At 52.9% G+C, this 27,432-nt stretch overlaps 1 protein-coding gene across 1 annotated transcript in view; it reads left to right on the plus strand.

The window, feature by feature from the left end:
• The first annotated feature begins 2,404 nt into the window (after positions 1–2,404).
• Wnt3 (Wnt family member 3) overlaps positions 2,405–27,432 on the plus strand; it is a 36,761-nt gene continuing 11,733 nt past the window's right edge. Inside the window, exon 1 of the mRNA XM_026408238.2 lies at positions 2,405–2,484. Within this exon, the coding sequence (XP_026264023.1) occupies positions 2,405–2,484 (80 nt within the window). The remainder of the gene's footprint in view (positions 2,485–27,432) is intronic.

Raw genomic sequence — 27,432 nt, forward strand, 5'->3', positions numbered from 1 at the left:
GTGCTCTTGCTTCCTAGGGCTGGCACTTGTGGAATATCTTGAGGCCCTAAATCACTCCAAGAGCCCATCTAGTTCAGCCCCTGCCTTCCTACTACATTGCATCCTCGGTGGTGTCTTGGTGGCCAGGGAAGACAGTCTCCCCAGCTCTCAGAAAGTTGGTTATGGGGCTCTGAAACTCCCCAGGTGTTTCTTTGATTGTTTGTTTTGTTTTGTTTTGGGCAGAATTTGCACTCCAGCAGGCAGCTCTTTTCAGAAAACCACCTGGAAGCCCATGGGAAAGACAGCACTCCTCCAGGTAGGTTCTAACAGGCTTTGATCCATGAGGGGTATGTAGAGGGCTCTCTATTCCTGCAGCCCTGGTTCTGGGGTTCTGCATTCTGCAACAACGGGAAGCCCACTACTACCTCCTTTGCAGGTGAATCTGAAACGGGGAGCCTCAGAATCAACCCAGCCCTTAGGGCAACTGTGGAGATGCCCGTCTCTGCAGCTTCCATCATGCCCCCTGCTCTTTAGTAGGTTCAGGAATTTTCTTTCCTTGCTGCTCCTGGGCCCTCTCTGCCTTTCCCCTTCTCTTTTCTTCCCTTTCTTCCTTCTGTTGGTAGCTTCTCACCACCCCCCCATCTCTATTTTTGTCTCTCGGGCTTCTATCTCTCCACTTGGTCTCTCCCTTTTCTCCCCTTCCCTCCTCTCTTTCATCTCTCCCCCCCACCCCACCCCCTCCAGTCAAGCACTGGGTTAGGAACGCAGCAGAATCCGTGACAAGCCCAGGCGGCTCTCCCGACCCTTGGTGCCCCCAGGGGCCAGTTCCTTGCTCTCCCCGCACCGGGAGAGGCCCTGTGCGGAGATTGGGCCAGCAGCAGCGGGTTCGAGCTGTGGATACCAGCAGCCCAGATCAAAGACCAGGAATGTCTTGTCCTCCTCCTTCAGCCTTGCCCCCAACCCCCCAGTCCCAAGGAGAGCCCACCATTCCCAGCCTGGGCAGGATTCAGGTGGGCTTCTTCCCTGCCCTTTCTGCCAGAGTTCCCCAAACTTGCCTGCCTCTCATCGGCCATATTTCCTTCACCCCCAAGTCAGGGCTGCACCGGAACCCTGAATCCTCCCACAGCCCCAGGGAAGGGGTTAGGTGGAATCACCCAGGTGATGGGATGAGTCTCCCAAATCTCACTGCGGCCTGAGACCTAATTCCTCAGCTCTGGAGAGGAAAAAGAGGACCCTCCGGCCCTGCAGGGGAACTGGAAGGATTCCGCCCCCCCCCCATTGGGAGGGATGGGGTATTCGGATGAATGTGCTGTCAGCTCAGGATAAGAGCTTAATCGCCAAACCCCAGGATACACCTCCCCATCAGCAGAAAGGCCCAGGGATCAGGACCGGAGAGTTGGACTGAGAGGGGGGTCCGGGAGGCTCCCAGTAGCTCCTGGGCAGGGCGGCCACGTTTCAGTGACTCCAAAGGGTTCGACCCCAAGATCCAAAAGAGGCTGCGGGTCGGGCTTCTGAGGTCGGGCCTGAACGCCTTGAGGAGGAGAAAGTGACCCGACTCCGCGAGCAGGAAATGCAACTGGCCGCTGGTGTCAGTTGCAGGAAATGCAAAGGCAGCAGGAGGTCCCGATACCAATCTGATCCCTGACAAAAGACTCAAATGACACTCGGCTCTGTCCCCCGGCGCCGCCCGCAGCCAGACCTTCGAGCTTCCGCGGACTCTCCCGCGTGCCTCTCGGACACCCGGGAAGCGACCTCCTGCGGCCGGGTGGCGGGGCCGGCTGGCTGGCCCGCGGGGCTGGGAAGGCTGGAGACTGGGAGGGGTTGCATTTCCCAATCTCCGGTCCTGACGGCCCGAGCTGGGGTTCTGCAAACATCCCTGTGCTTTCTACTGTCGATTCCTCGCGGGCCTAAGTCCCAGGGGATCACGGTCTCCCCACTGAAAATGTGCCACTCAGTAATGCCCACACCAACCCGTCACCACGTGAACGCGGGGTCGGTCAGAACTCGAGCTCCCTAAACCTGACTTGCGGGGGATTGCGGCCGTCCCAGGCCAAGAGAAAGTCCGGCGTGCCGTGTCCCCTCAAGGCCCCACTGTGTCCGGGGCGCGGGCTTTGCCCAAGTTTGCTGGGCGATGCCCTTCCCGGAGCCGGAGTTGTGGGCCGGGCGGGAGGGGCGCGTGATTGACAGACTGAACTACAGACTCATCTCTTACCTTAGGCCGCGGGCGCTGATTGGCTGCTCGCTGACATCCTCAAACCCGGCTGCTCCGCGCTGGGCTCGGGAGGGGGGCGGCTGCGGGTGGAGGTGCGCTTCTGACAAGCCCGAAAGTCATTTCCAACCTCAAGTGGACTTTGTTCCAACTATTGGGGGCGTCGCTCCCCCTCTTCATGGTCGCGGGCAAACTTCCTCCTCCGCGCCGCTTCTAATGGAGCCCCACCTGCTCGGGCTGCTCCTCGGCCTCCTGCTCGGTGGCACCAGGGTCCTCGCCGGCTACCCAATTTGGTGGTAAGACTCGCCTCTTGTCTGCCCGCGGCCCGATCTCTCCGCCGCGCCCGGGGGAGGTGGGGGGCGCTGGTTCGGGGGTGGGCGGCGGCAGGGCTGGGGCTCCTTTCTCCTTGCCTCTCTCCAGTCCCCCAGCTGCCCACCCCTCCTGGATTTCTGCTGGTGTCGCCTTCAGAATCCAACTCCTGGTTGCTCCGATAATCACCATTTTCCCTGCTACCCGCCGCAGAGGCTGGAGGACTTTCCCCATCTCTGAAGGTCTCTCATTTATGATTCCGACCCTCCACCCATCCCAATCTGAGGGTGGCTGAAGACCCTCCATTTGCTTGCAGTTGGGTTTCTGGAAATCCAGCGCTGTCCCTGGGGCCCAGCCACTCCTCTTCTCCATTTTGGGGTCTTCATGGGCAAAATCATCCTGTTTCTTCATTGCCACCCTACCTCCGCAGCTCCTTGGTCAAGAGATTTCCCCACAATAACCCCCGTTTGCCTTCCTATTTCAGACCCCCAAAAGCTGCCCAAAGGGGTCCCTGGGGCAGAGGAGTGGGGGGATTTCATCAGATCCTCCCCACTCTGCACTAGATTAATTTTGAGCTTCTGAAGTGAATATGGTATTTGCTGATCCGAGATGCCATTGAATTCGGTTGTATTCATTTCTTGCCTGGCCATCCTAGCAAAAGGGGGGCTCCTGGAAAATGTAGTTGTCTGGGAGGGGTAGGCTTGTTGTTCTTTGACCAAAAACCCAATTCTCCATGTCACATTTGTTCCTTTTGGAAAACCGAGGACCGAGGAGAAAGGGAGAGGGAAAGGAGAAATCTGTCCCTGAGAAATGCGGATACAAAAGGCATTTTAGTAAATAAGACTAGGGAACCGGGCGCAGGCAGGGCTTGGGGGCTGTGTGTGTGTACCAAGGGACTGACTAGGGAATAAACAGCCTTTTGGGAGCCCCAGCTCTAGGGAGTCCCCTTGTTTTCCAAGCCGCCCCATCTCCACTCCCCCCTTCTGCAGGTCCCAGGGGCCAGCGGGGAAGACACGGAAACCAGTTCTCTAAATTACACCCCGCCTCTCCCCAGTCTCCAGCCCCCTGCATTCCGGAAAACTTTAATTAAAGAATCTTCCCCTCCTGGACTAGGAGAGACTCGGCCTGGGGGTGGGAGGTGAGGAGGAGGAATTTGGGATCTGTGAGGAAGAAGGGGGCTGTGGCCCCTAAGGTGAAAGTCAGAGGGACGTGCCGCCAGGGTGCAGTGCTGCCCGCATGCCCCACTCTCCCTACCTGCCACCCTGAGCCAGGAGCAGAGCCCGGGGGGAGATTTGGGGGCCACACCCTGAGTCTTTTCCCAGTTGTTTGGGGGTGGCAGCATTTGTGTCTGGGTGTTTGGGGCCCCCAGGAAGAAAGGAGGGACAGAAGCAGGAAAAGGGTGATAGCCAAGGGGCTCTATTTAGAGGGTCCCCGAAGTTGCCCAGCCTGTCCTTCTCTGTGGCCTTGGGCTGGCCTGAGGCCTCTTGTACAAAAAGAAGCCCACAGGGTGGCCAGAGCAGCCAGGGATTCCAGGGCGGGGGAGGCTGCTTCACTGGCCATTCCTGACCCTCTTTCCATGCCTGGGCCAAGGCCATGCTGTTCTTGGCCTTCTCAGAAGACCCTGGCAGGGGAAGGGAGGGAAGAGGCTTGGCGCCCCAGAGGTGGCAGGGACTGCAGGAGAGAGAGCAGGCTCCCTGCCCTGTGCACTGGAGGAAGGCACTTCCAGGGGCAGTGCTGAGGGGAGGTGGTGGTGGTGGGTGTCCGAGTGTGATGGTGTCTAGGGGGCATCTGGATAGGGCCCACCCAACAGACAGAAGCTGTGGGAAAACATGGAAGGCCAAGACATGGGCCATAAGGTAATGCTAGACACAGGGGGCAGACACGCTGCTTTGTCTGAGCCAAGGAGAGATTTTGTGTGTGAGTGTGTGTGTGTGTGTGTGTGTGTGTGTGTGTGTGAGAGAGAGAGAGAGAGAGAGGGTGGGCAAGTTCAAGTGGACCCATGTGCTTGTCAGTGCCTGTGGTACCTATGTGTGTGTGTGCACGTGTGTGCGTGCATGTGTTATGGATCTAGGACCCTATGAAGTGTGTGGTCACTAGTGTGTCTGTGTGTGTAGGAGTTTTTGGGCCAGAGACTGGAACACTGTGCATGTGGAATCGCGCGGGGTGTGCCTGGGGGATCCGTGGCCCGGGACGGGTTATGCTTGTGTCTCTGCATCCAAGTGTCAGCAAGGGGCCGATTTTGGGATCCATGTGTATATGTGTGTGACACAGAGAGAAAAGTCTAGAAGTATCTTTGCCCGTGTAAAGGTCAGTGCCTGTTTGTGCTTGTGACGCTGTGCATGACTGTGTTGGTGACTGGGTATGTGAGTATGGTTCCCGTGTGTGCGCGCGCGCACATGCTTTCACAGCAGTGTAAAGGGGAAGCCCCACAAATGTCTTTGTGTGTGATATCAGTGCTCATGGCCATGACCTGATTGTGTTTGTAAGTAGGAGAATGAGACCTGTGTCCGTAGCTGTGTGAGTGCTGTGGCTAGGTCAGCTTGTGATCCTGTCCCCCAAGTGACAGTGATGTGGCTGGACTCGTGGCTGTGTGTCCGTGGACGAGTTTGCAGATGTCTGACCTGTGGGTATGAGCGACACCTGAGCTGGTGTGCATGTTGGAGATCCGTTCTTCTAGAGGGAAGGTCCAGCAGGAAGCCAAGGTCTCAGAAGGTGGCTGTAGGGCACAGCTGACCTGGGATCCCATGCTGGGGTGGGGGGACAATGTTCTTTGACATCAGCTTCTCCTATCTGCTTGTGGACTGCGGTCACTGGCCCTGTTCTCTGAGGTAGTTTGATCTTGGGGTTGGGGTAAAGGATGAGTCCCCTTCTTAGGGCTGGGACTGGAGAGTGGATGAGCCTCAGATTCCTGATCCCACTCTGCCCCCAGGCAGTCAGATTCCAGACCTTTGAGGATGGAGGCCCCTTGTGGCCTGCCCTCTTGGGCTCACCTAGCACAACATTCCCCAAGAGGGATTTACAGGGAAGTCACTTAGCTGGGATTTCTGTCCTTGCCATGCTAGGGAGGGAACCCCATTCTCAGGAGCCTGCCCTGTTCAGGCCCCACCCTTGAGAGAGGGTAGACAGAAGGGGCCCCCGACAGATGCTTCTGAAAGGAAGTGGTATGCTCCAGGCCCTCCCAGCCAGGTAGTTGGGGGCACTGGGACAGGAAGCAGTGACAGCAGCTCTGATTTCTAGAATTCTCCTTGTCAGTTCCAGTTAGTGCCTAGTGGAGAAACTTGTCTTTCTTCTCCTTATTGGGGGAAAAGGAACCTATCTTCCCAGGGCCCAGCCCAGTCCCTGCTGCGTTCCAGAGCAGACACCCTGATAGAAGAGGCCTGGGCTGGGTGGGGTCAGTGGCTCACCTAGCTGTCACCGTCATTCAGGGCCACGACCCCTCACCCCACCTGGCTTGGAACTGTCTTCTCTTCTTTCACCCAGGACCACCAGCACACCCTGCCTGGAAGCTTGAGGGAGGGTGTTTTGCTCAGGACACAGAGTGAGCTGGAAAATAGGCCACCCGGGTTTCACTCCACCACCCTGACACATGCCCCCACTCAAGCGCCTGCCCCATGCCCTGCCTCAGTTTCCCCATGTTTCAGATGTCCTGCTGCCTTCCCCATCCACTCCCACCCCCACCTGTCTCTCAGAGGCTTGTGAACATGTTCAGTCAAACCCCGTGGGGGTCAGTGGGCTGGGCCCAGGGAGGCACCTGGAGACTGCGGGGGAGGAAGGCCCCAGGCCAGGTGTTAACACTTGTAACAGGCAGGAATTACAGCTGGCTGGGGCTGGGGCTGGTGAGGAGGAGTGAGGCTGGCTGGAGGCTGTTGATCCCACAGACAGACAGACAGACAGATGGGCAGATATGAGATCGGATGGCCAGGGTTGAGCAGGGTGGTCTCTCTTCCAGGACAGACTTTGCCCTGGAGGGATGTGACAGGTGGGTAGAAATGAATGCAGGTCTCCTGGAAGTGAGTTCATGGCCCTCCTGCCCACCCTACCCCCCATGGTGGGAGGGGCTTTGGGGTCCAAAGGGAACAAAAGTGTGGTTAATCTGTTGGTATTCTTCCCATGGGATCACATTTTGCTTAGGAAAGAAAAAAAAAGAGGAAGGGAAGGGAAGGGAAGGGAAGGGAAGGGAAGGAAGGAAGGAAGGAAGGAAGGAAGGAAGGAAGGAAGGAAGGAAGGAAGGAAACAGGTCAAATAGTAAGAATTCTGGGAATAACAGCCTTGGGAAAACCTTCTTCAATATATGGGGGCAAGGACGGATGAAGGGGCAGTTGAAGGGGAAATTCTCTTTAGAGGCCAGAGGTGAGCACTGGGTAGAGCCCGAGCCCTCTGTTCTTAGCATGACCCCATTTGCAAGTCGGGGATCCTGAGGGTCTGGGTCTGAAACTTCTTCCCTGCAATTAATCCTGCCTGTGGGAAGACCTTGGGGGACCAGAAGAGGCAGGAGCTGGACCTGGGTGCCAAGTCCTTCAGCAGGTACTTGCCACAGTGGCAAACCCAGGCAGACCTTCTTGTACCCACACTCTCTGGCATCTGGATATCTGCTCAGCCACTGAGAAGTTGGAGACTCTGAGGCAGACAGCGCCAGGTGGAAATCCCCAGAGAATAGACTCCGCCAGGCTCACGTGGCCCGGCCCACTTGCTGCAAGCTTCATACTAATAGATACTCATGGAACTTTGGGCAGATGTAGAACTAAGAAGGTGGCATGGCAATGGGGTGGTGGGGGGCAGGAGCTGTGACACTGGGGTTTGTTTTCTCTAGACCTGGAAGATCACTCTTTGGTCTGGGTAGAGGACAAGGAGCCTGGGGACCGGGCAGGAAAGGTGTTTTTTCTTAGAGGTTGCAGCTACCAAGCCCATCCAGGGAAAGGGTGAATTTTGGGGCCTTGGAATGGAATGAGGTGAGCCAGGCACTGAGAAGGACCTTTTCCCACCACCCTACAGGAGCCCTCTTTGGCTCACCTAGCACAACATTCCCCAAGAGGGATTTACAGGGAAGTCACTTAGCTGGGATTTCTGTCCTTGCCATCCTCGGGAGGGAGCCCTTCCAAAGTCACGGAGGAGAGAAAGACACTGTCACCTCTCACTGGGTAGAAAGAGGAGGTTGCCTAATACTCTTCTCAGACTGGGCCATCATGGTGTCTGAATGACAGAAATGACAGAAATGGTTGTTGCTAGGAGTGGAGAGACCCCTGAGTTTACCACCCACTGACTGTGTGACGTAGGATGAGTCCCTGTCCTTCATCCACTTCAAGCCCCTGTCTCCCTTTGGGCTTCTTTTCCTTTGACCACAAGGAAAGAAAGAGGGGTCCCTGCAGCTTCTTAGCATTACAGGGCTATGATACGGACTAGACTCATTGCCGGGAAGCATGGGCTTCCACCACAGAGGCCACGCACCTTCTATCTCTGCAGCTCCCTCTGATCTACACCCCAAAGCTGCCTGCTCCCCTGCTGCCACCCATGGCATCTGAATGACAGAAATGGTTGCCACGCTAACCTGTCTGCACTACCAGACCTGCCCCAGACATGATTCTCTGCAGCCAGGCTGTTCCGTTCCCATCCAGCTTCTTCTTGTACTACCTGGATAACCTAGGGCGAGATAACCTCTCCGTACCTCGGTTTTCCCAGTCTGTCAAATGAGTCTAGTGATTGCCGCTACCTCACAGGGTTGTGAAAATCAAATGCAGGAAACACATGTGAAGCTCTTAGAATGATGTCCACTGTACAGGAAGTACTATGTCCTTGAGAGCTATTTTCACCCCTGGGGTCCGCAAAATGTTGGCTAATTTAATTCCTGGATCTAAACTTGCCTCTCCCAATCAGCCCTCCCAGACTGGCCCTACTTTGGTTATTTTCTGCTTAACTTCAGAGCCAGCTTGGCCACAATGCTTGGTACAGGTGACCACAAGCCTGTAGCTTTATTCTTAAGTTGAAGGAGCGTGGTCAGGCTGACTTAACCTCAGCTCCTTGACTGCCTAGGAAGGGTAGGGCAGGGTGGAGAGGGCACTGGATCCTCCCTGATCCTCCCCTGACCCCACAGTCTGCCAGACTCTTGTGGCCGCTGCTACTGCAGCTGAGACCTGGAGCCTCCTCGGGCTGGTCCTGGACGGGTGGGAGGCAGGCTCCCTGGGGAGTGGCACCCAGCTGCTGGAGCAGCCTGAATTGAAGTTGCTGCTCCAGGAGCTGAGGATGATTCAGAATGTGATTTATAGACGGAAGGCAGAAAGCTTGGCTCCTGGCAGAGGTCTGCTGCTTAATTACATTCTTGGGGGGGGCAGGGGTGGAGGTATGCGTGGGGCTGTAGTAGGGGAAAGACTTCCACCTCCTCCCTGCCACCTCGTCCCTGTGCTGTCCCAGCTCCAAGCAGGGTCCTTTTTTAATCCTGCTGCCAGAGAGGGAATTCCCCGTTCTCAATGAGAGGCCAGACAGAGCACAGGGAAGGTGGGAAAGAGGGGGGCACAGAGGCTCCTCTGGGACTCCCCTTGGCAGTCTGCATGGACCTGGGTTGGAGAACTGGATGCTGGAAGAATCACTGGGTCTTCACCATGCTTCCGGGCAGGTGAATAGTTGACCACCTGGGCAAAGGGTTTCTAGAATCTTCCAAGTATGGCAACTCTCCATTTTCTGTTGCTACCTCTGAGGGCCTTCCTTCAAGTTCACACCTTTTCTGCTTCTTAATTCTCAGTGGACCAAGGGGGCTGGACATTAAATCCCCTGTGTGGGGGCTGAATCCCGAGTGTTGGTGGCAGGTGACTTGTCATATGTGAGCACAGTGGCTGACTTAGATTCACAAGAGTCCTCCAGGAAGGCTCAGCCTTGTACCAGAGGGGAGGAACTTCCCTGTCCCCATGTTAAACTATTATTTCAGGGAGCCATGACAATTCAACGGGCTCAGTCGACATCACCAGTGGGCACTGCTGACAGGCAGGCCCCACTCTGTGGAGTTACTTGCTGTTACCACTGACCCGGGTGGGGACACTCTAGTGGTTCTTCAATCCCATGCCCCTGAGCTACGCTTGGGAACTCAGATGCTTCACGTCTAGTTCCTGAGGCTGGAAAGGTGTGGGGTGGGCAGGAAAGAGGTTGCTGAGGCCCACAGCATCTGTTTATCTGTTTGCAGTTGGGTTAGTACAGCTGGGAGGGGTGGGCAGGGGTCAGGATGGGGACACTAGACAGCTCTCCGGTTCCCCCTGAGGCAGACCTGCTCAAAATGGCCTCATTATGTGTGTGGAGTAAATTCCAGAAATGTCAGGCACACCCATACGTCTAAGGGAAGGATGGAGACCCAGAAGTGTGCTCAAGACAAGGGCAGGCAGCCTTAAGGGGTGGGGGTTTCCGGGAAGAGGGTCAGGGGACCTGAAACCCGGCTCTGCCACCAGAGCAGATGTGATGTCAGGTAACTCCCAGCTTCCCTGGGCCTCAGTATATAGGGGAGATGGACAAACTGCTGGCCACGAACTTGTACCTCAAAGCTATGTTTTGTTGTCCAGTCATTTAGATTATCTCCTAGTGTGCGGGGTGGGGGGGAGGCAGTCATTGAGGGCCCATGTCAGGGCAAGGTGGAAGGTGTGTGGATGAATGAGTGCAAACCACTAAAGCTTCCCTGGGCCTTAGTTTTCTCATCTGTGAAGTGGGCCAGAGCAACACATCCTCCCTGTCCGCAGGGCTGGTAAGAGCTTCAGATGGAATCATCTTCATACCTTGAGAAGGGTCAGTTCTTTCCAGAGAAGTCAACTGTCATTGCTACTCCTAAAAACAGGAGTAAGATCGAGCCCCTACCTGGCGAGGGTGCGAAATATAGACACAGCAGGACCCTTTGAGCTTCTGGGCTTGAGGAGCTGGTTTTTCCAGAAGAGGAGCAAGAAATGGGTCAAACTGGGGAGTTCTCTGCTCCTTCTTGTAGGGTTGTAGGGCTAAACGGGGAGCGCCCAGGAGAGGGAGCAGAGGCCTCAGGTTGGAGGCCAAGAGGTCTTGGGGCATGACTGGGTGTCCGTCGGGGCATGGGGCTTGGTGAACCTCCTGGCCTGATGCAGAACCCACAGGCCTGTCCCCAGCTGAGCCAGATATGGAGTGGGATTTTCAACCAGGGATGAGAGTGAAGGGCTGGTAGCTAAAAGGGCTCTTCTGAGGCCCGTGGTCATTGGGAAATCCAAAGGAGAGGATAAGACCAGCCAACCCAGAGAGGGACCCAGGTCATGGCCTCAAGTTGGGCTGGAGAAATTGGGAGGTCTGAATGCACGTCTGTGTGTGGGGAGGGGGATGGGAGCAACAGGACCCAGTGCCCAGGTCTGAAGGAGGGCCTTTCTGCAAAACCTGCCCCTGGGCACAGAGTCCCACTTATCTGCCAGAGCCAGCTGGGCCAGCGAGGAAAACCAATCTCACGGGGCCTGTTAGGAATGCAAATAGGGGCTTGTGTCAGTGCAAGTGAACAAGCATCCCTCCTCCCGTCCAGCTCCTCATCACTTATCTTCATCACGGATTTCTGAGGGTGTCACAATCTCCCATGGCTCCCTACTTCCTGTCTGGCGCGGAGGCTCCCTGTGCTTTGGCCTATACCTACCTATGCAGTTGTGCTCTGCATAACCCCTCTGAAGTCCCCCAACATCTCACTTCAACAGGAAATAACTGTCCTTGTGCTTATTCACTGAACTTCTTCCTCCTCTTGTCTCTGACTTTGAAAGGCTGTTGAACTTGGTCCCCAGGTTGACCAGGGATCCGGCTGCCCTGCTGAGCTCAGGCCCAGTTTGGCTCAGGTCATGTAGCTGCCAGCCCTGAACTATGGAGGGCACCTAGGAGGGTCACCCATGTCAAGGGGACTGTTGACCTGGGCAAGCTGCTGTCCCAGAAGCTGAGATATCTCCAAGATCGCAATTCCCCTGGGTTTCTTTCTTCCATTTGCAGATATTTCCTATTGGTGTATTATTATTATTATTATTATTTTACTGGCTCACATTATGCTTAAATGTCCAAGCCCTTAGTTTGAAGATTCTAGTTAGCAAGACTTGTTTCTCCTCCCAGGAAGAGGTCAGTCTGTTTATCGACCATGTGCTATGTGCCAGTCCGTCAAGCTCTGGAACCTAAGTCCCTCCATCTTAGAGATGAGGAGTCACATCCCGTAGCCTGTACATGGTAAAGGAAAGTTCTGAGTCCATATCCTTTTGGCCCAGATCCTTTTCCTTACACCACCATTCAGGTTGAGATGGACTTCTTACTTGGGGTAGGAATTTGCTTATTCATCTAGTACCCTATTCCCCAAGGGATAGTTTTGAGGCAAGATTCTACTTGACCTTCAACTTCAAGGCTTCTACTTCAGGTTTATGGATACTGTTTATGAACCTCTGGCAGCTATCTTATTTGGGGCTATGCACTAGCCACAGGCAAACTTTCCACATGTCATATTCTGTCCTCTAAGTGGGATCGTGAACTACCGGCAGTAGCAGCCATGTGAGTATTTCATTGCCCTTGGAATGAAGATGGGGTGCCCTTGGTCAAATCACTGCTTCCTGGGCCTCTGTCTTCTTATCTATGAAATAGAAGAGAGATAGAGCAAGGGCCCTCCATGGGTAGCTCCAGCTAGAAGCTTCATTATTCTTCTTGGTTCTTTTGGCTTCTTGGCATCTGGTCTCTATCACACACATGCCAAGATGCACCTCGACAGAATCATCTTTCTCTCCCAAGTCCTGTTCTCATCTTAGCATCTCTGATAAAGCTGATCTTTCTCTTGACTTTTGCAATTTGAAATCTAGCTTGTTTTCTCCCCCAAGGAACTCCTTTCTGATGAAGCATGTTTACATCCTGGCTGTTGGAAAGCCGCAGCCAAGTACACTGTTGGCTTCTCTGTGCCTGGTGTGTACATGGACATGGTGGACACTCCAAAAACATTTGTTGTCTATGAACTGAATGTTTTCTGCCAGTTGTGTCCAGTCTTTTCTGGAAAGAGGCAAGACACATGAGAGAATTTAAAAACAAAAAAAATTTTTTTTTTCTCTATCAAGGAATTGGCTCTGAAGGGATGGTTGGTGTTGGGAGAATTCCAGCCCGTTGTTTTATCGTCCAACAGCTTTCCCCCAGATCACAGAATCCTCGACCTCAGGGGAGTCACCATCTTTTCTTTCCTCCATGATCTGCTTCATTCTAACCCTCATCTTCCTCCCAGGGATCTCATTTGTGGCCATGCTCTGGTCTTCCTGTCCCCTGTCTTCCACCACACCTGGCTCTTTCTACCTTCCTTTACCTTGAAAGCTCTTGCTGGCATTTTGCAGGTGACCCAGGAGTGCCCAGATAGCATTCAAGTTTCTCCAGGGGGACTGCTCTTGCTCCCAGCAGCCGTGGTGACAATTGCTATCCTGTAAGGCTGAGGAGTGGGGAAGGAGGAGGAGGAGGGCAGAGGAGCTGGGCCCAAGATCATTGTCCCTGGTTACCTGGGCCTCTCTACCAGCCCAGTCTCTTCCCATTAGCAAAGCCCTAGGTGGGGCCCGGGTTAGGCCTGGGAGTTCCATCAGCGGTTGGAGCCTCAAGGAGGAGCAGAGGAGAGCATCCAACCAGGGGACCAGGCCAGCTTCTGCTATCCACCCAGGAGAACATCTCACCTCCTCCGTTTCTCTCCTTGGGTAGCTCCCTGAAGACTACCCCACCAGGCCCTTTGACTTTAGCAAAGAGAATGTCTAATCTCAAAATGGGTGGTTCTCTATCTTAATTGAAGCTTCTGCAGGAGAGAGATTCTGGAGTTTTCCAAGGATGGAATCCATGACTTCAACACCGTCCTTGAAATAACTTTAATATATATATATATATATATATATATATATATATATATATATATATATATATAATTGAACCCAGGGCCTCACATGCACTGAGCAAGTGCTCTCCCACTGGACTACACCTCCAGTCCTTTTCTTGTAATTTTATTTTGAGGCAGAGTCTCACTAAGTGGCCCAGCCTGGCCTCAAACTTGTAATCCTCCTGCTTCTGCCTTCTGAGTAGCTGTGATTCCAGGCGTGAGCCATCACGCCTAGCTGAAATCAGCATTTTCCCTTCCAATTTGCTTATGAGAGCATTGAGCTTGGAGGCTTGTCCAGGGTGGGATGGAGCAGGAGATGAACAAGCTGTAGGATCTCCCATGTTACCGTTTTCTAACATGCCCTCCACAGAGAACCTTCTAGGTGACAAGGTATTTCACCAAGATAGGAGGACAGAATGTTTTTTTAACTTTTTCTCCAAAAAGCACACAACTCATAAGGGTCCAGGTCAGTGAGTTATATAATATATATATATTATATTGTATCATATATATTATATATATATTATATATGACAGAATATATTACATTTGTTAACCTGACATGAAACTTAAATATTGGAGACTTGGTGAATAAGTCTTGGTTTAATAGCCCCACCCCAGGTCCTACACATGTTCCCAGGCCAGTCAGATGGGAAAGCAGGTTTGGCCAGCATCTGCCTAGCCCAGAATCCTAAAGGAGTCCTGCTCCCCCCGTTGCTGTGGTGTGATATGACGTCCCTACCTTGGCAGGTGCCTCTCCTGCCCATCAGCAACACGGCCAGCTCCTTCTCAGCTTGTGGTCACTCTTACCTTCAGATCCCCTTCCTGATAACTTGAACCTTGTCTTATTCATTCTTAGCTGTAAAGGATCTTCCTCTTGTTTGGTCAGTTTTGTCATTTTTAAATGATCTAATCAGAAATGCATTCAGGTAGCAGATATGACCACGTCGTCCCCTGCTCCCCAGGCTGGACTCCAGGTCCTGCACCATCCTGCCCCTGCATGACTCTCCATCGAACTCTCCCCAGCCCCCAAGCCTGCCCTCCAATTCACTTTCATTTGCGTGGGTAACAGGGTGGGCTCTGGGGACTGCAATCTTGAGTTCTGCTTCTGATTTTATAGCTGGGTGACCTTAGCCTGTGTGAGGCTCAGTTTTTCTGTCTATAAATTGGGGATCACGAGGGCAACTGTGAGGATTAAAGGATACAGCACACATGAGACAGACAGGGTCTGGCGTCTACATCGTGAGTAATCCGCCCATGCGCCATCATTAATCTGGTTGTACGGTTGGTACAACTCTTGTTCTAGAGCTCAGCTCCAGGCCTTTGCCCCTGCCCCTCTCTGGAAAACCTCTCTGGACTCATGTCCATTCTTCAGAGCACAGTTAGGTACCACTTCCTCTCTGCAGCCTTCCTTCAGCACCCAGCCCAGCTCAGCCTCTCTCGGGAGTCTCTGCTCCATTGACTGGACTGGAGTCACGTGCAGGCAGGACCAAGTTCTCAATCATCTCTGTATCCACACCACGAAGCAGAGCATGCGGCTCATGGCAGATGCTCAAGGACAGGTCCCAGGATGAAAGAACACTGCTGAGAGTCACCTGATGGACCGAGGCACTGTCTTTCTGCCCTGGCTGGATTTCCATTGCCTCTTTGAGGACTTGCTCCCCTGCAAGAGGGACTGGCCCTGGGCATGTTTTTTTTCTTGTGTCCCTAGTTACCTCCTCAAGGGCATCTCTCTTGTCTTCGCAAGGAGAGGGTCAGCCCCTAAGGGCAGGGATTCTGCTTGTGTCTGTGTATTCCTGGGGAGTCCTTCACGTCAACCCAAGTGTCGCAGGAACAGAGTCACCCAGTCTGTGGGTAGATGGGCCCATGAGTCAGGCTCCTTCCCAGGAAAGCTCCGGGGCAGGCTCAGCTGGTTCTCACTGCCTGAACAGCATCTTCTCCCTCCACCATCTCCCAGTGGGTCCAGCCCTGAGCGTCCAGCCTGTGTGCTTGGGAGATGGCATGGCCTTTCAGAGAGAGGGGTGCTCTGGGCCCCAGAGACTGGAACTTTGGGTGGTTACTTAAAAATATCTGAGGGAACAATTCTTCCTCTGCAAAATGGGGGTGAAAATTACACTCTCAGGGCAGTTGTGAGGATGACTGGAAGTCACTCACGGGGACTGAGTGGAACATGAGTAGTCGAGGGTAATCTGAAGGTCATTCCAGTGTAGCGAGGATTGTGCCAAGTCTCTCCCAGGCCAGGTTTCTGTAGAGCAGGAAGATCTGAATTCCTTCAAAGCCATATGATTGATGTTGGTTTGTCTCAATAATTAACCTATCTGAAGACCAAAGTGGGGGAGGGGTGTGGGGCAGGAGTCTGGTGGTTCAGTGGGAGCCACTGGCCTGATCTTGTATCCTCTTGTCCTGTTTAGCCAAAATCCTCACAGGGGCCTCTGGTTCTTGGGAAGGGAAGGGTAAATCAGATGTGGTGGCTTCAGGGATTTTACTGGGGTTCTGAGGACTGGTCTGTGCAGGTTTAATATGGCTCTAGTTAATGGCTGAGACACTGGCCATTTCAGCCCTGCCGAGCAGAGTGAGTAAGGCTGGCAGGGGTTTCTGGGAGGCCTAGGTCACTGTGTGCATCCATCTTTCAGGTGAGAGAGGCCTGCTGACCTGCAAGGAGGAATTTCATGGGAAGGGCCAAGGGCATGCAGGTGGATGGCTGATATGCACCTTCTGTAGACACCAACTGCTCTCCTCCAAGATGGCTAAAAATATTTTTTATTATATAATACTTGACACTCACAAGCGAGTAAACACACCATATATAGGATATAAAAACAAGATGAAAACTTGGACCTTCCCAGTCCTGAAGAACCAGAATACCTGTGTCTGTCCACGGGCTCCTCCCGATCCCAGCCTCCACCTCCTCCCAGACGTGAGCACATCCTGAATTTTGCACATTTGCTCCTTTGCTTAATAGTCTGGAATAAATGTCCAAAAACTAATAACAGTATTCCCAGATAAAAGAATGCCTAACTGTATTTTTTATTTTGCTTACTTTTAGCATTGAAGAAATGGAGTTTTCCTGTATGTGGTGTTCTGTGATTAGCTTTTCTCTCTCTGCGTTAGAGTTGTAAAGTTTCACACTGTTATTGCATCTTTCTCTAGTTCCTTCGTTTTTTACAAATATATAATAGTCCATTACCAGAATATTCCACCATCTGTCTGGTCCATATCCTGTTCATGGACATGTGTCTCTCAGTGCACTTGAGGAAGAGCTGTTCCTGCCTAGAACAGACCCATGGGTCATGGGGTGTGTAAATGGTGGGTGCCCCTCTTCACAAGTGGATGCCACACTGTTTTCTAAGTAGTGATTCCATCATTCCTCCACCTGACCATGACCTTCCCAGGATTTTTCAAAAATCCAGCTCAGAGCTGCCATCATCCTGGGTCTGTTCCCAGCCTCTTTTCTGCTCTCCTGGCTCTTTTGCATACCTTTTGGGTCAGAATGTGACCTCACAAAGTGTGTGACTTGCAACATCGGTCTCATGTAATCCTGCTGAGAAAAAAAGATCTGGGGTCAAATAAATTTAGAAATTGTCACCTGCTCTTGGGAGCCTCTTGGTGCTTACTGCGCTCATTGAAATCTTAGTGGCACAGAGGGGCTTGTTAGGGTGACTGACTCCTGTTTTCATTTGGTCAACCTATTTTCCAAAAGTAGTGAACCCCAGAGCCTTTTCTTCCCCTTAGGTATAAACTCTCACCCATTTGGAAAATGTGGTCTAGAAGATGCTTCTGTGTCTTTCATGTTTTACTCTGTCCTTGGGGTCTTATTTTTCTTAGCAGCCAGGCTGTGATCATTTCAACTTTTTTTTTAATTCCTCCTATGTGAACTAGCTCAGTTCAGAGCCCCCATCCTAGAGGGACTTGAGCTGAATTAACGAATTTAGGCCTGATGCTGTTGGCCAGTCTATCAGTTCTCTAGCTGAACCCCCTCCACCAGGAGGCAGTCAGAAACTGGGGACTTTTCAGGCCCCTGCTGAGTTTTGCACCCTGGTGACATCTGAGGCTGCCTGATCAGCATCAGATCCTCTGCACCGCATTTCTGTACAGGAGGTGAGGTCAGTAGGCAAGATTCCCCCCACCAGGTAAAGATGCTCATGAGCCAAAAGAGCCAGAGAATCTAGGGGAAGGAGGCTGGCAAAAGGAAGGAGTCCCCAGGAATCTGTAGACTGGTCTTCGAAAGTCTGACTATGTGAGAACCTGTTAAGGTATTGAAGTCTTTATTTGTTTGGTCTCCACAGTGGTGTAGTTTCTGCTCACAAAGGAAAGTCTGAATTCCACAGAGATTTGGAAGAACTCTATCTCACAGTTGGCGCCTCAGGCCCATAGTAGGCTGGGCCAGATGACCCTGAGGATGCCTTCCAGTCTGACAATCTCCTGTCTTGGGGACTTCCTTCAGGCCCAGGCCCACAGATGGTCCTCACTTCACTGCTTGACAGAGGGACTCCTTCCTTCTGTGCCCCTTGTGTTTTGCATTGCATCAATGTCTCCAAAGTGCCCTGCTTCTTTTTTTTTTTCTCTGAGGGCATGAAAAATCTCAGAACACATCTTTTGAAGGCTACCCATTCTCCATCCTGCTCTGTGTCCTCCTTCTCTTGGTCTCCCCTGCTCAACCAGCATGGTTGTAAGCTGGCTGGCCCCTTGCTAACCTCCTGCTGTCTGGTAGAGTACACCCTCCTCTAGGTTGAGGTCCATGAAAATGTCTTCGTTATTCCCATCATGCCCAGTTCAGTGTGGAGCACACAGTGGGTGCTAAATAAATGCATTCTGCTGGAATGAACTGGCTATTACCAGAGCATGGGATCTAGACCAAAAAGGAAAAGAGCAACGGTACAAAATATGAGCTCAAACTCTGCCTCCACTTCCTGACTTGAGTTCTCTTCTGAGCCTCAGTTTCCTCATTTATGAAGGGGAAACAGTATTGACCTTCTGGGCTTTTGAGAAGACCAAACAAGGTGCTGTGTGGGGAAAACCTGCAAAATGGAAGGTACCAGAACAGGACGTCAATCCCACTGACCTCTCTTAGGAGCTCAGTGTGCACATTGATCAACATCTGCTGGGTTTGGCATCTTGGGAGAGGTCTTAAGAATCCCTGTCCCCTGGAATTCTCTGTGGTCACCTGAATTTACATACCCTGACTCAAACACAAATTCCTCCACCTGTAGGAGAGGAGTCTCTTCTTCCTCTGAGGATGCTTTGGGTGTAGGTCTGGCTCTGAGACACAGAGAAATAAACACCAAGTGGGAAGATCTGTGCCCACATTGAAAAGTAGAAAGATCCATGGGCAGGGGTCCCAGGGTTGGGATTTACAGGGCTGTTAGCCCAGTGGGCAACCTGAGCATCTCAGCCCTCACCAACAGGCCCCAGGCAGATCTCTCACCTCAGCACCACCATCTCCCAGCCGCATGGCCCCACACACATTTCCTGTTCTCTCTAACCCATGTCATCTGTCAAATAGGGATAATAACGTCACTGGGTTCTTTGGCTAATTAAAGGATATATTCTATGTAGAGGGCTTTACGTGGTACCTGGCACGTAGTCAGGCCTCAATAAATGTTAGTCATTATCAGGAATAATAACAGCCGTCCTGAATGCCCTGGAAAATAGGTTCCCTCACTCTTTATTTACAGCAGAGTTCAATAAATAATTTCTTCATGACCTTATTAACTACTGTGTATCCAAACAAACACACCCCATGTTTTCTTTTTCACCATTGAGTGTGTACCTGTAAAAGTATTCCCCTGGATTTCATTTATAGCCCTGAGTGTCTCCATAAAGGTGCCCCCATTACCTCATCTCCCTCGGTTTTGTGGGCACCTCCTTCTGCCTGTGGTGACTCTGGCCTTCCCTCAAGCCAGAGCGATCCCTGAGAGAGTAATTGGCTGGTCTGTGCTGACATTCTTACCCTCATGTTGAAAGTAAGCCCATTTGTACAAAAATGGGTGATCAAAAACTTTGATTTTAAGTGTGTGTGTGTTTTTGTGTGTGTGTGTGTGTGTGTGAGAGAGAGAGAGAGAGAAAGAGAGAGGTGTTGATTTGTCTTTCCTACCCAAAGTGTGTTTACCCCAGGAGAAAGGCCCCCCTACTTTTGTAATGAATATGAATAAAGATGAGACTGAAAACAGAAACTCTCTGGGGCACCAGCCCTCTGCTGGGATGTGCTGGCTGTTTGGGATGACAGTGGGCAGAGGTGAGGGAGTAGGAGATGAGAGAACCCACTGGGAGGAGGTGAGTGGACAGGAAGGGCTCAGCAAGAACAAGGGACCATTTTATGGTCAGCCAGAGGGAAGGAAAGGTCTTGTGGGGTTGGGGGAGTGGCTTTGGGCAAGAGACTGAGAGAGATGTGGAACCCCAGTGGGAGGAAGCCCTGAGAACTTGAACCCTGAGAGCATCTGCCAGCATCTTGCAGATCTGCTCAGAGTTTCTTAGACTCACAAGCATATAGGTCCTATTGCAAGGCTAAGGAAACGGGGTGGGAAAAATCAGGGAGGAGGGAAAAAGAAGGCCCAGAGAACCAGGAGGAAGGGAAGATTAAAGGCCTGAGCAGGGGGTCACCAGACAATGCCTTGGACTGGTGGAGGAAAGGATTTCTTTTGAAATGTATTTTTTATCTTGTCTTTCCAATGGATGGTAGTGTGCATTTTGTAATGCACATAAAATATGAGTACAGAGGCCTGTGTGTGATTTATACCTACGTGTATGTAAATGAGGGGCATGCCCAAACACTTTTTGCTCATGTGCTGCTGATCAAAAACATTTTGCTGCTGTGGCTGTAAAGATGGAGATGGAGAGGCCAGGAGAAAGAGAACTAGAAAACACCAGGGGTTGGAAAAGGAGGGAAGGGCTGACCTGGCTATTTAGAAAGGACGCAGTGGTGCTGGGAGCAGGGGAGGCAGCCAGGAGAGGCGAGGCTGAGGACCCAGGTGCGGGTGGGCAGGGCTCCAGCCTTGTCTGTGCCGGCGGGTGCTGCTTCTCAACCTCGCCTGCTCCTTAAAATGGAGGGGCTACATATACCACCGGGCGCTTAGACCATTTCAATCGGTTTTGAGGGTGGGCATTACTTTTAAGCTCGGCCAAGACAGTTCCCATGCAGCCTGAGCTGGGAACCGGTGACTGGTCCCTCTGAGGGCTGGACTAATGAAGTCCTGCTTGGGTCTGCAGAGGCCGAATACGGGTCCTAAGAGCCTCTGAGTGGCTGCTTTCACCACCCAGCACCGGTGACAGGGAGTCCCCTTGAGAAGAAAGGACAGAGGGTGTGAATGTAGGGACATTGCAGAGGAAACACTGCAGAGGAACTGGCGACAGGGCCCGGGGACTAATGAATTGGGGGTGGGGGTGGGGCGAGGGTGCGAAGGAAGATGTTGAGGCTCGCTCGGGAACGGGCTGGGAGGGAGGGCAGCCAGCGCTTTGAACTTGCGTGGAGCCTTCCTAAGGAGGGCGGGGGAAGTCCAGGTGCCGAGCAGGGCTGCCTTCACCTGCGTCCCAGCGCCGTGGGGGGACGAGGCGCAAGGAAGACCTCCTGGGAATGTGGTGGAAATACCCACCTTGAAAGGCAGGGAGCGGAACGTTGCCCTGAGCGCCGGGTGTGGCTCGGACCCCCACGGGCCGCCAGCCCCGCCGCCGCCGCCGCCGCCGCCGCCATCCGCCAACTCCTGCCGCACGCACCTGCCGCTGTGGGTGCTGGGGCCGCCCCGGGTCCTAGTGGTGGCCAGCAAGTCGGCCACCGCCGGAGGCCATGGGTTCGAGCCTGTGCGGGTGCCATTAGAAGTCCCTACAAGTTAGAGGTTTTGTGGATGTCCTCCAAAGTTTCATTCTGAAAAACGTTAACCAGGGCTGGGATGTGGCGCAGTGGTAGAGCCTTTGCCCCACAAGCCTGGAGGTCACATGTTCAGGGCCACAGCACTGTAATATTAACGACACACGACGATAACTAGAAAAATAAATGGTACAGGAGGAATCAGACATTTCCTGGCGCAGTTTTGCAAACATTTTGGCAGAGACTTTTTTTTTTTTTTAATATTGCTATAATCTCTTTCCTCTGAATACTTACATGTATTCAGTTTGTTTTGCCGAACAATTTGAAAGTAAATGATAGTGGTGATCCCCGAATTTCCAAAATGTAAGGATGATCCCTGACCACCTGTGATCACCAGGAAATTATTAACGATTCTTAATAATTCAGCTTTCCAGGCTGGGGTTTTGGCTCAGTGGTAGAGTGCTCACCCGGCACACACGAGGCACTGGGTTCCATCCTCAGAACCACAAAAATGTAAAATAAAGATATCGTGTCCACCTAAAACTAAGGAATAAAATAAATATTAAAAAAAGAAATTCAGATTTCCCCAGTTATCCCCCTCCCCATATCTTTATGGGGGATAACTGATTCCAATTATTTGATTGTTATGTCTCAATTTCATTTTACTCCAAAACAGTTCTCCCTGTGTCCCTACGCTTTAAAAATGACGCTGGTGGTTTGAAGAGTTCCCGCCTGTAGTCTCTCAGAATGTCCACCTTTCTGAAATGAGCCAACTGCTTCCCCACAATGTCATTTGATTTGTCCCTCTATTTGTCACATGTCCTGACAACTGAAAGTGACCTCTCCAAGTGAATTGGAGTCAGACTAAACATCTTTGGCTAGTGAGCTTTATAGAGGCATTGGGTACCTCATATTGCGTCACCTCCTATCCCCTTGTCACTCCTGGGGGAGGTTTTTAATGAGCCAGCTTCCTGGACTCCTCCCCAGATGGTCTGGTCCAGCAGGTCTGTCGTTGGAGCCCAGGTGTCTGGATTTTTCAAAACCACCCTGAGTGGTCTGGCTGCTGAAGCTCACCACCTGCCTCCCTGACCCTGGTCAATGAGCGTCCTTGATCCCTCAGAAGGCCTAGTGTAAGGGAATGGGTGGGACAGTAGGGGTAGATGAGGTCCTGGGGCCCCAGCCCTGGTGGTCACTGCTATCTGGGTGTGAGGCAGGGCAGGCAGCATCTAGGTCTCCCTAGGGGAGGAGGATGGGCCATCTCAGACAGCTCGAAGGCTTCTCTTGAAGCTGGGAGCTCCTGTGAGGCCAGGAGTGTCCCCACACAAAACTCTGGCTCCCAGAATCCAGCACAGGGCCTGGCCCAGTGTAAATGAAGATACACAGCAGGTTAGTGGCCCTCTGAGGAGCCCTGGGGAACCAAGCAGTAGGGTTCTCTGTGTGTTCTACTGGGCTTCTCAGAAACAAAGGATTTCCAGACCAAAGAGCAGCTGTGTAAAAAGACCCAGGCAGGACATTGCCTGCTGTTAGGGTGGCAGCCCACAGGATCTGGGAAATGAAGAGAGGCAGGGGTGATCGGGTGGAGCCACTTGGTACTGCAAAAAGAGGCAGGGAGGCCCTCACAGGGTCCTGCACCCATTGGTGAACCAGGCACCCAGCTCAGTATCTACACACGAATGAAGGAATTTCTCCTCTCAAAAGATTCATCCTTAGTGGAGAAAGAGTCAATGGACAATTCAATTGAGCATGTAAGTTTATCCCGGAGGTAGGCATAAAAGCTGGAGATGGGGCTGGGGCTATAGCTCAGTGGTAAAGTGCTTGCCTCACCTGTGTGAGGTTCTGGGTTTGACCTGGAAACCTGCAGACTTGGCATTTCAGAAAAAGCAACCTGATCCTGTAAGGCTCTCATTTCCTCGTCTGTAAAATGGGAGACTAACTCCTGCCATATAAAACTCAAGAACTGGAGGGCCAGGAAGTGGTATAAAGTTAAAATGAGCTAAAGATGATGCAAATATGAGTTTAGGAAAATTTTAAATTAGACTTCAGTTGGTAGAGTGGGAAGCAAGGGAACAAAGATATCTAAGGAGAAAAAAAAAAATGTCTAAGCTGAACTTGACTTCAAAGCCCAGATCAAATGTCAGTTCTCTGAAATCCCTTCTCCCAGCTCTTCTCCCCTCAGCACATAACATGCAAGTACTAAATGAAGCCCCAGTCCTCAGATGGCAGGTCTGGGAGGGCTCCAGAAGGATCTGTCCATGTGAAGGAGATAGAGCTCTGGCTGGGAGTCAGACACCTGAGCTGTTCCCTTGCATTACCTCTAACCTGATGAAAAACACCTGGGCCTCAGTTCCCCACAAGAAACTGGACTAGATGGTGCCCAAGGTCCATCATCTTTGCCATTTCAAAGCTGTGATGGAATACTGGCATGTGTGGCCTTTACAAAAGCCTTCTGGTGCCTTTCCAGGCCACTTTCTATGTCCTACCTACCCTCCTTCAGCTAGCCAGAGGCCAGCAAGAAAACCTGCTCAGGCAGAGATTTCTATTCAACAGGTCTTTTTTTTGCCTACTTACTTGTACCCAATGAGACATGCAGTCCTACTAGGGTTTCTGGAATGTTCAGCATCTCTCCATTAGAAAACCTGGACTCGAGTGGAGGAAACTAGGAGAGAGTCATCAAAACTGATGGGCAGGAATGTTGTGACCCTGAGCATGTCCTTGGTCCTCAGTGCCTCCTCTGTAAAGAGGCCTGACTGCTCTCCTGTGGACTGCTTGGCAAAGTGGAGAAACCCACCAGCTCTTGGCCTGCGCCCTTGGGTGCTGTGTCCCCAGTACATGCTTGAAGAGCTGTGGTCTTGGCATCTCCCAGGGAGACCCTCTGCCAGTCCAGGGTATGAGCCGTCTCCTGGCCCTGCCATTTCAATCCTCCAGACAGCCTGGGCTGCCCTTTTCTCTGCCCCCAGTTGAGTCTGGGTGAATCCTCTGGAAGCTCTCTCTAGCTTGTGGTATAGGGGATCTTCAGGGGGTCCCTGCGGGGGACCAGGCAGAGCCCCTTCCTCCTTCTTTCCCTAGTCTTTCTCCTTCACTACTGCTCTGGCCCCTTCCCCATTCTTCCCCCCAGGTCCCACCCTCCTTCCCTCCTCCCCAGGGCCCACCATCCTGCTCTTACCCCCACCCCCCCAATTTGGCCAAAGGGGACAGACAGTCCCTCTCTCCCTCCCTGCTCCACTCTGATTAACTCCACTTTCCTGTGAGATGGGAGGGGGGCTTCATGCTCACTACACCACAAAAAACAGGTTTAAACATTTCACAGGTTTCAACATTTTTCAGACCGCCTTGTCTCATCTTATCAGTTCAGGAGCCGCAGGCCAGGCCGGGAGCTGTTATGGAGATGTGGAGAGCAGAAGCCCAAGCATTCCAGCCGGGCTGTCGCCCCCCACTCCACCCTCCCTTCCCTCTGCTTCCCAAAGAAAGGCCTGCAGGACTCCCCTGGATAGAGGCAGGGCTGTGACCAGCGCCTCCTGCTATGGGCAGGGGTGGGGGGGTTTCTGCCCACACCCTTCTCTTCCTGCCAGGGTTTGAGACCCTTCTGGAACTGAGGGGTGCATGGCTTCCTCTAAGGGCCCCATTGGCCCTGAAAGGGACTCTCTACAAGTTGAGGGACACAGGGAGTTAGCAAAGTCACTCACAGGACGTAGAAGTGTCCCTGGGCCAGCAGGGCCAGTGAGGTCCATGGGAAAGCCCAGGGAGGGCGGGAGGGCGAGCTGTTCCCTAACAGGTTCCCGTGGCCTGTCCTCGAAGGCTGCTCCCCTACAGGAAGGAGTGGCTTTTGATTTTGGTTTTCTTCATGCTTGTGACCGCTGGTCTGGAATATTCTTCTTTCCCTCCATTTTCCCTGAAGCCCCTGCCTTCCTGTTCCTGTCATGTTTATGGTGATCTTGGTGACACGGTGTAGGGTGAAACACCCGGGAAGGGCTGGACAAAGCCCAAAGGCCCAGAGTTCAACCAAGTCAACCTAAGGGTCAGACCACAACCTGGTCCCCAGGCCAGAGGGCACTGGGGCAGCTCATGGTCCTGAGAAGTCAGGGCTGTAGTCAGAGAGGTGTCCCCACAGGAGGACTGGCTGGGGACTAACAGTTTAGGACCTGCCAGAGCTCTCGCCCAGTGAGAATGCAAAGTGGCAGAGGGACAGAGAAGAGGAAGGGCAGGGCAGGGTGACTGCACACCTACTGTGTGTCCCCTGGGAACCTGTCAGGAATACCAGGAAACAGGGGCTGGGTTACACTAACTGCGCCTCCTGTGGAGTTTCAGGGGAGCTCTCTCCACCTCTTAGCCCAAGGTTCTGGTCCACGGTGTGAGGTTCAGGCCCCTGAGGCTGGGCCAGCCTGCCAGGGCCTCCCCGCCTTGGCATGTGGTATCTGCTGCCCCACCGACTTCCAGTTGGCACAGCGTCCCCCGGGGGTCCAAAGGGAGATCAGGCCTGAGTGTCATTGGGCTCTAGCTCCTGGTCAGAAATCCCCCAATCTGAATGTCCAGCCTCTACTTCCTCTTGGCTGTAGCTCTGCCCCTCCCCACTGTCTGGACACAGGTGCCTGCAGGTGTCTCTGCAGGTGACTCTGCAAACTTCCTTTCATCTTTGTTCTCAAAACTGCTTCCTGGGCTGGGGATATATCTCAGCTGGTAGAGCTCTTGCCTTGCATGCTCAAGGCCCTGGGTTCGATCCCCAGCACCCAAATAACCAAAAAACAAAACAAAACCTGATTCTCATGTTCCCAGCCTTGGTTGACACCCGGTCCTCCTGGCTCAACGCCTTCGTTACACTTTCCTTTCCCTCTTGTGTCCCTGATCCTAATTGATGGCTTTCCCTCTGTTCCTAAAGCCACTGTTCTGAGAACCTAGTCCGCCCAGCTGCACAATGGGCTCCCCCCAGACCAGTGACATCTGGGCCCCTGTGTGCTTGCCATGTGCTGCCAGCACCAGGACTCCCAGCTTTGCCAGCCTTTGGTCTCCAGTGCCAACCCTTTGTCCTTTTTCACAGGTGACTAGCAGATCAATAGTCCAAAGTCCACCTCGGGAAGCTTCAAGGGCTGCCAGAAGGCCTGGTGCACCCCGCCCTCTGCTTCTCTGTATGGCTGGAGCCGGTAGCTGGGGCAGTGGGGTGGGGGGCGGGGACCAACCGCTGCTCCCTTTTCTGCTTCCTGGCCTGAGGCTGTTCCCCTGTTGGGGGTGCCTGAGGGACCCCTGACCACCTTCACCAGCTCTACAGCTGCTCCTGATCATGGCAACTGGGGCCCCCTCCAGGAGACGGTGCCCTCTTAGTGTGGCGGTTACTCAGCTTGTAAGTGACAAGAGCCTTGAGATTCTTTCTCCCTCACTGATGGCACCCACAGTGCCTGGACCTACTAGGTGCTCCCCCAAAGTCGGTTGGTCTGTTCCTGACGGATGCCTCCAGATCTGGGCCTCCTGGGGCATGGCGTCACTCATCCCCCTGTTCCTGGCACCTGGAGCTCTGCCAGATTCGGGGTCATCACTCAATAAGTGCCAGTCAAGTGAACAGACGGTGAGTGAATGTGTTCACCAAGGAAAGACTAACCTGCTCTGTAAGGCCAGGCCCTTCCATTTGTGGCACATGTCTGTGTCCTTGCTGGGCCCCAGTCTGATGGCTAGCACTCCATCAAGCTGGGACCCCAGCAGGAGATCTGGGGCCCTGTGGCTCAGCAGGCCCCGACATTGCTCCCGTCTTAGCTTAGCTCTTTTCCTTCTTCCCTCCTTCCTCCTGCCAGAGACAGGGACAACCCGAGGGCCCCTCTGTGACTGTGGAATGACTAAGCCAACAACGCACATAAGAGAGGTCCTGAGCTACCTCTAGTTCTCTGATGACACCCTCTGTGGGCCACCGGACCAGAGAACCACATGAGCCCCTTGGGCTCAGAAGCGACTCCCTCCCTTAAGATTGTTTTCAGATCCCTCCATCCTACTAAGACATCAGGAAGGGTGTAGACCTGTGCTGGACACACACAGGGCCCACCTGTGCTCCAGACAGGACCAGTGGAAGGCAGCCTGGGAGACTTGAGTGAGTGCCCTCTTCTCACTTTCTCACAAGTTTCTTGCCAAGGCATCAGAGTGAGTTGCCCAAGTACCAGGCCCAGGGCCTGTGGTGTCAGGGGCAGCTAGCCATGCTGCATTTCAGCTCCTTGGACGTCCAGAAGCTGGAGGCTGCAGGGGCCACCAGGCCCAGCGCCCTCCCTGCCCCACTGACATGGGTGTCCCTGAATTTGTTGAGCTCGTCCATCTCTAAATGGCCTCTTGA

Source organism: Urocitellus parryii, chromosome 7 (assembly GCF_045843805.1).
Source record: "Urocitellus parryii isolate mUroPar1 chromosome 7, mUroPar1.hap1, whole genome shotgun sequence".
Taxonomy (NCBI): domain Eukaryota; kingdom Metazoa; phylum Chordata; class Mammalia; order Rodentia; family Sciuridae; genus Urocitellus; species Urocitellus parryii.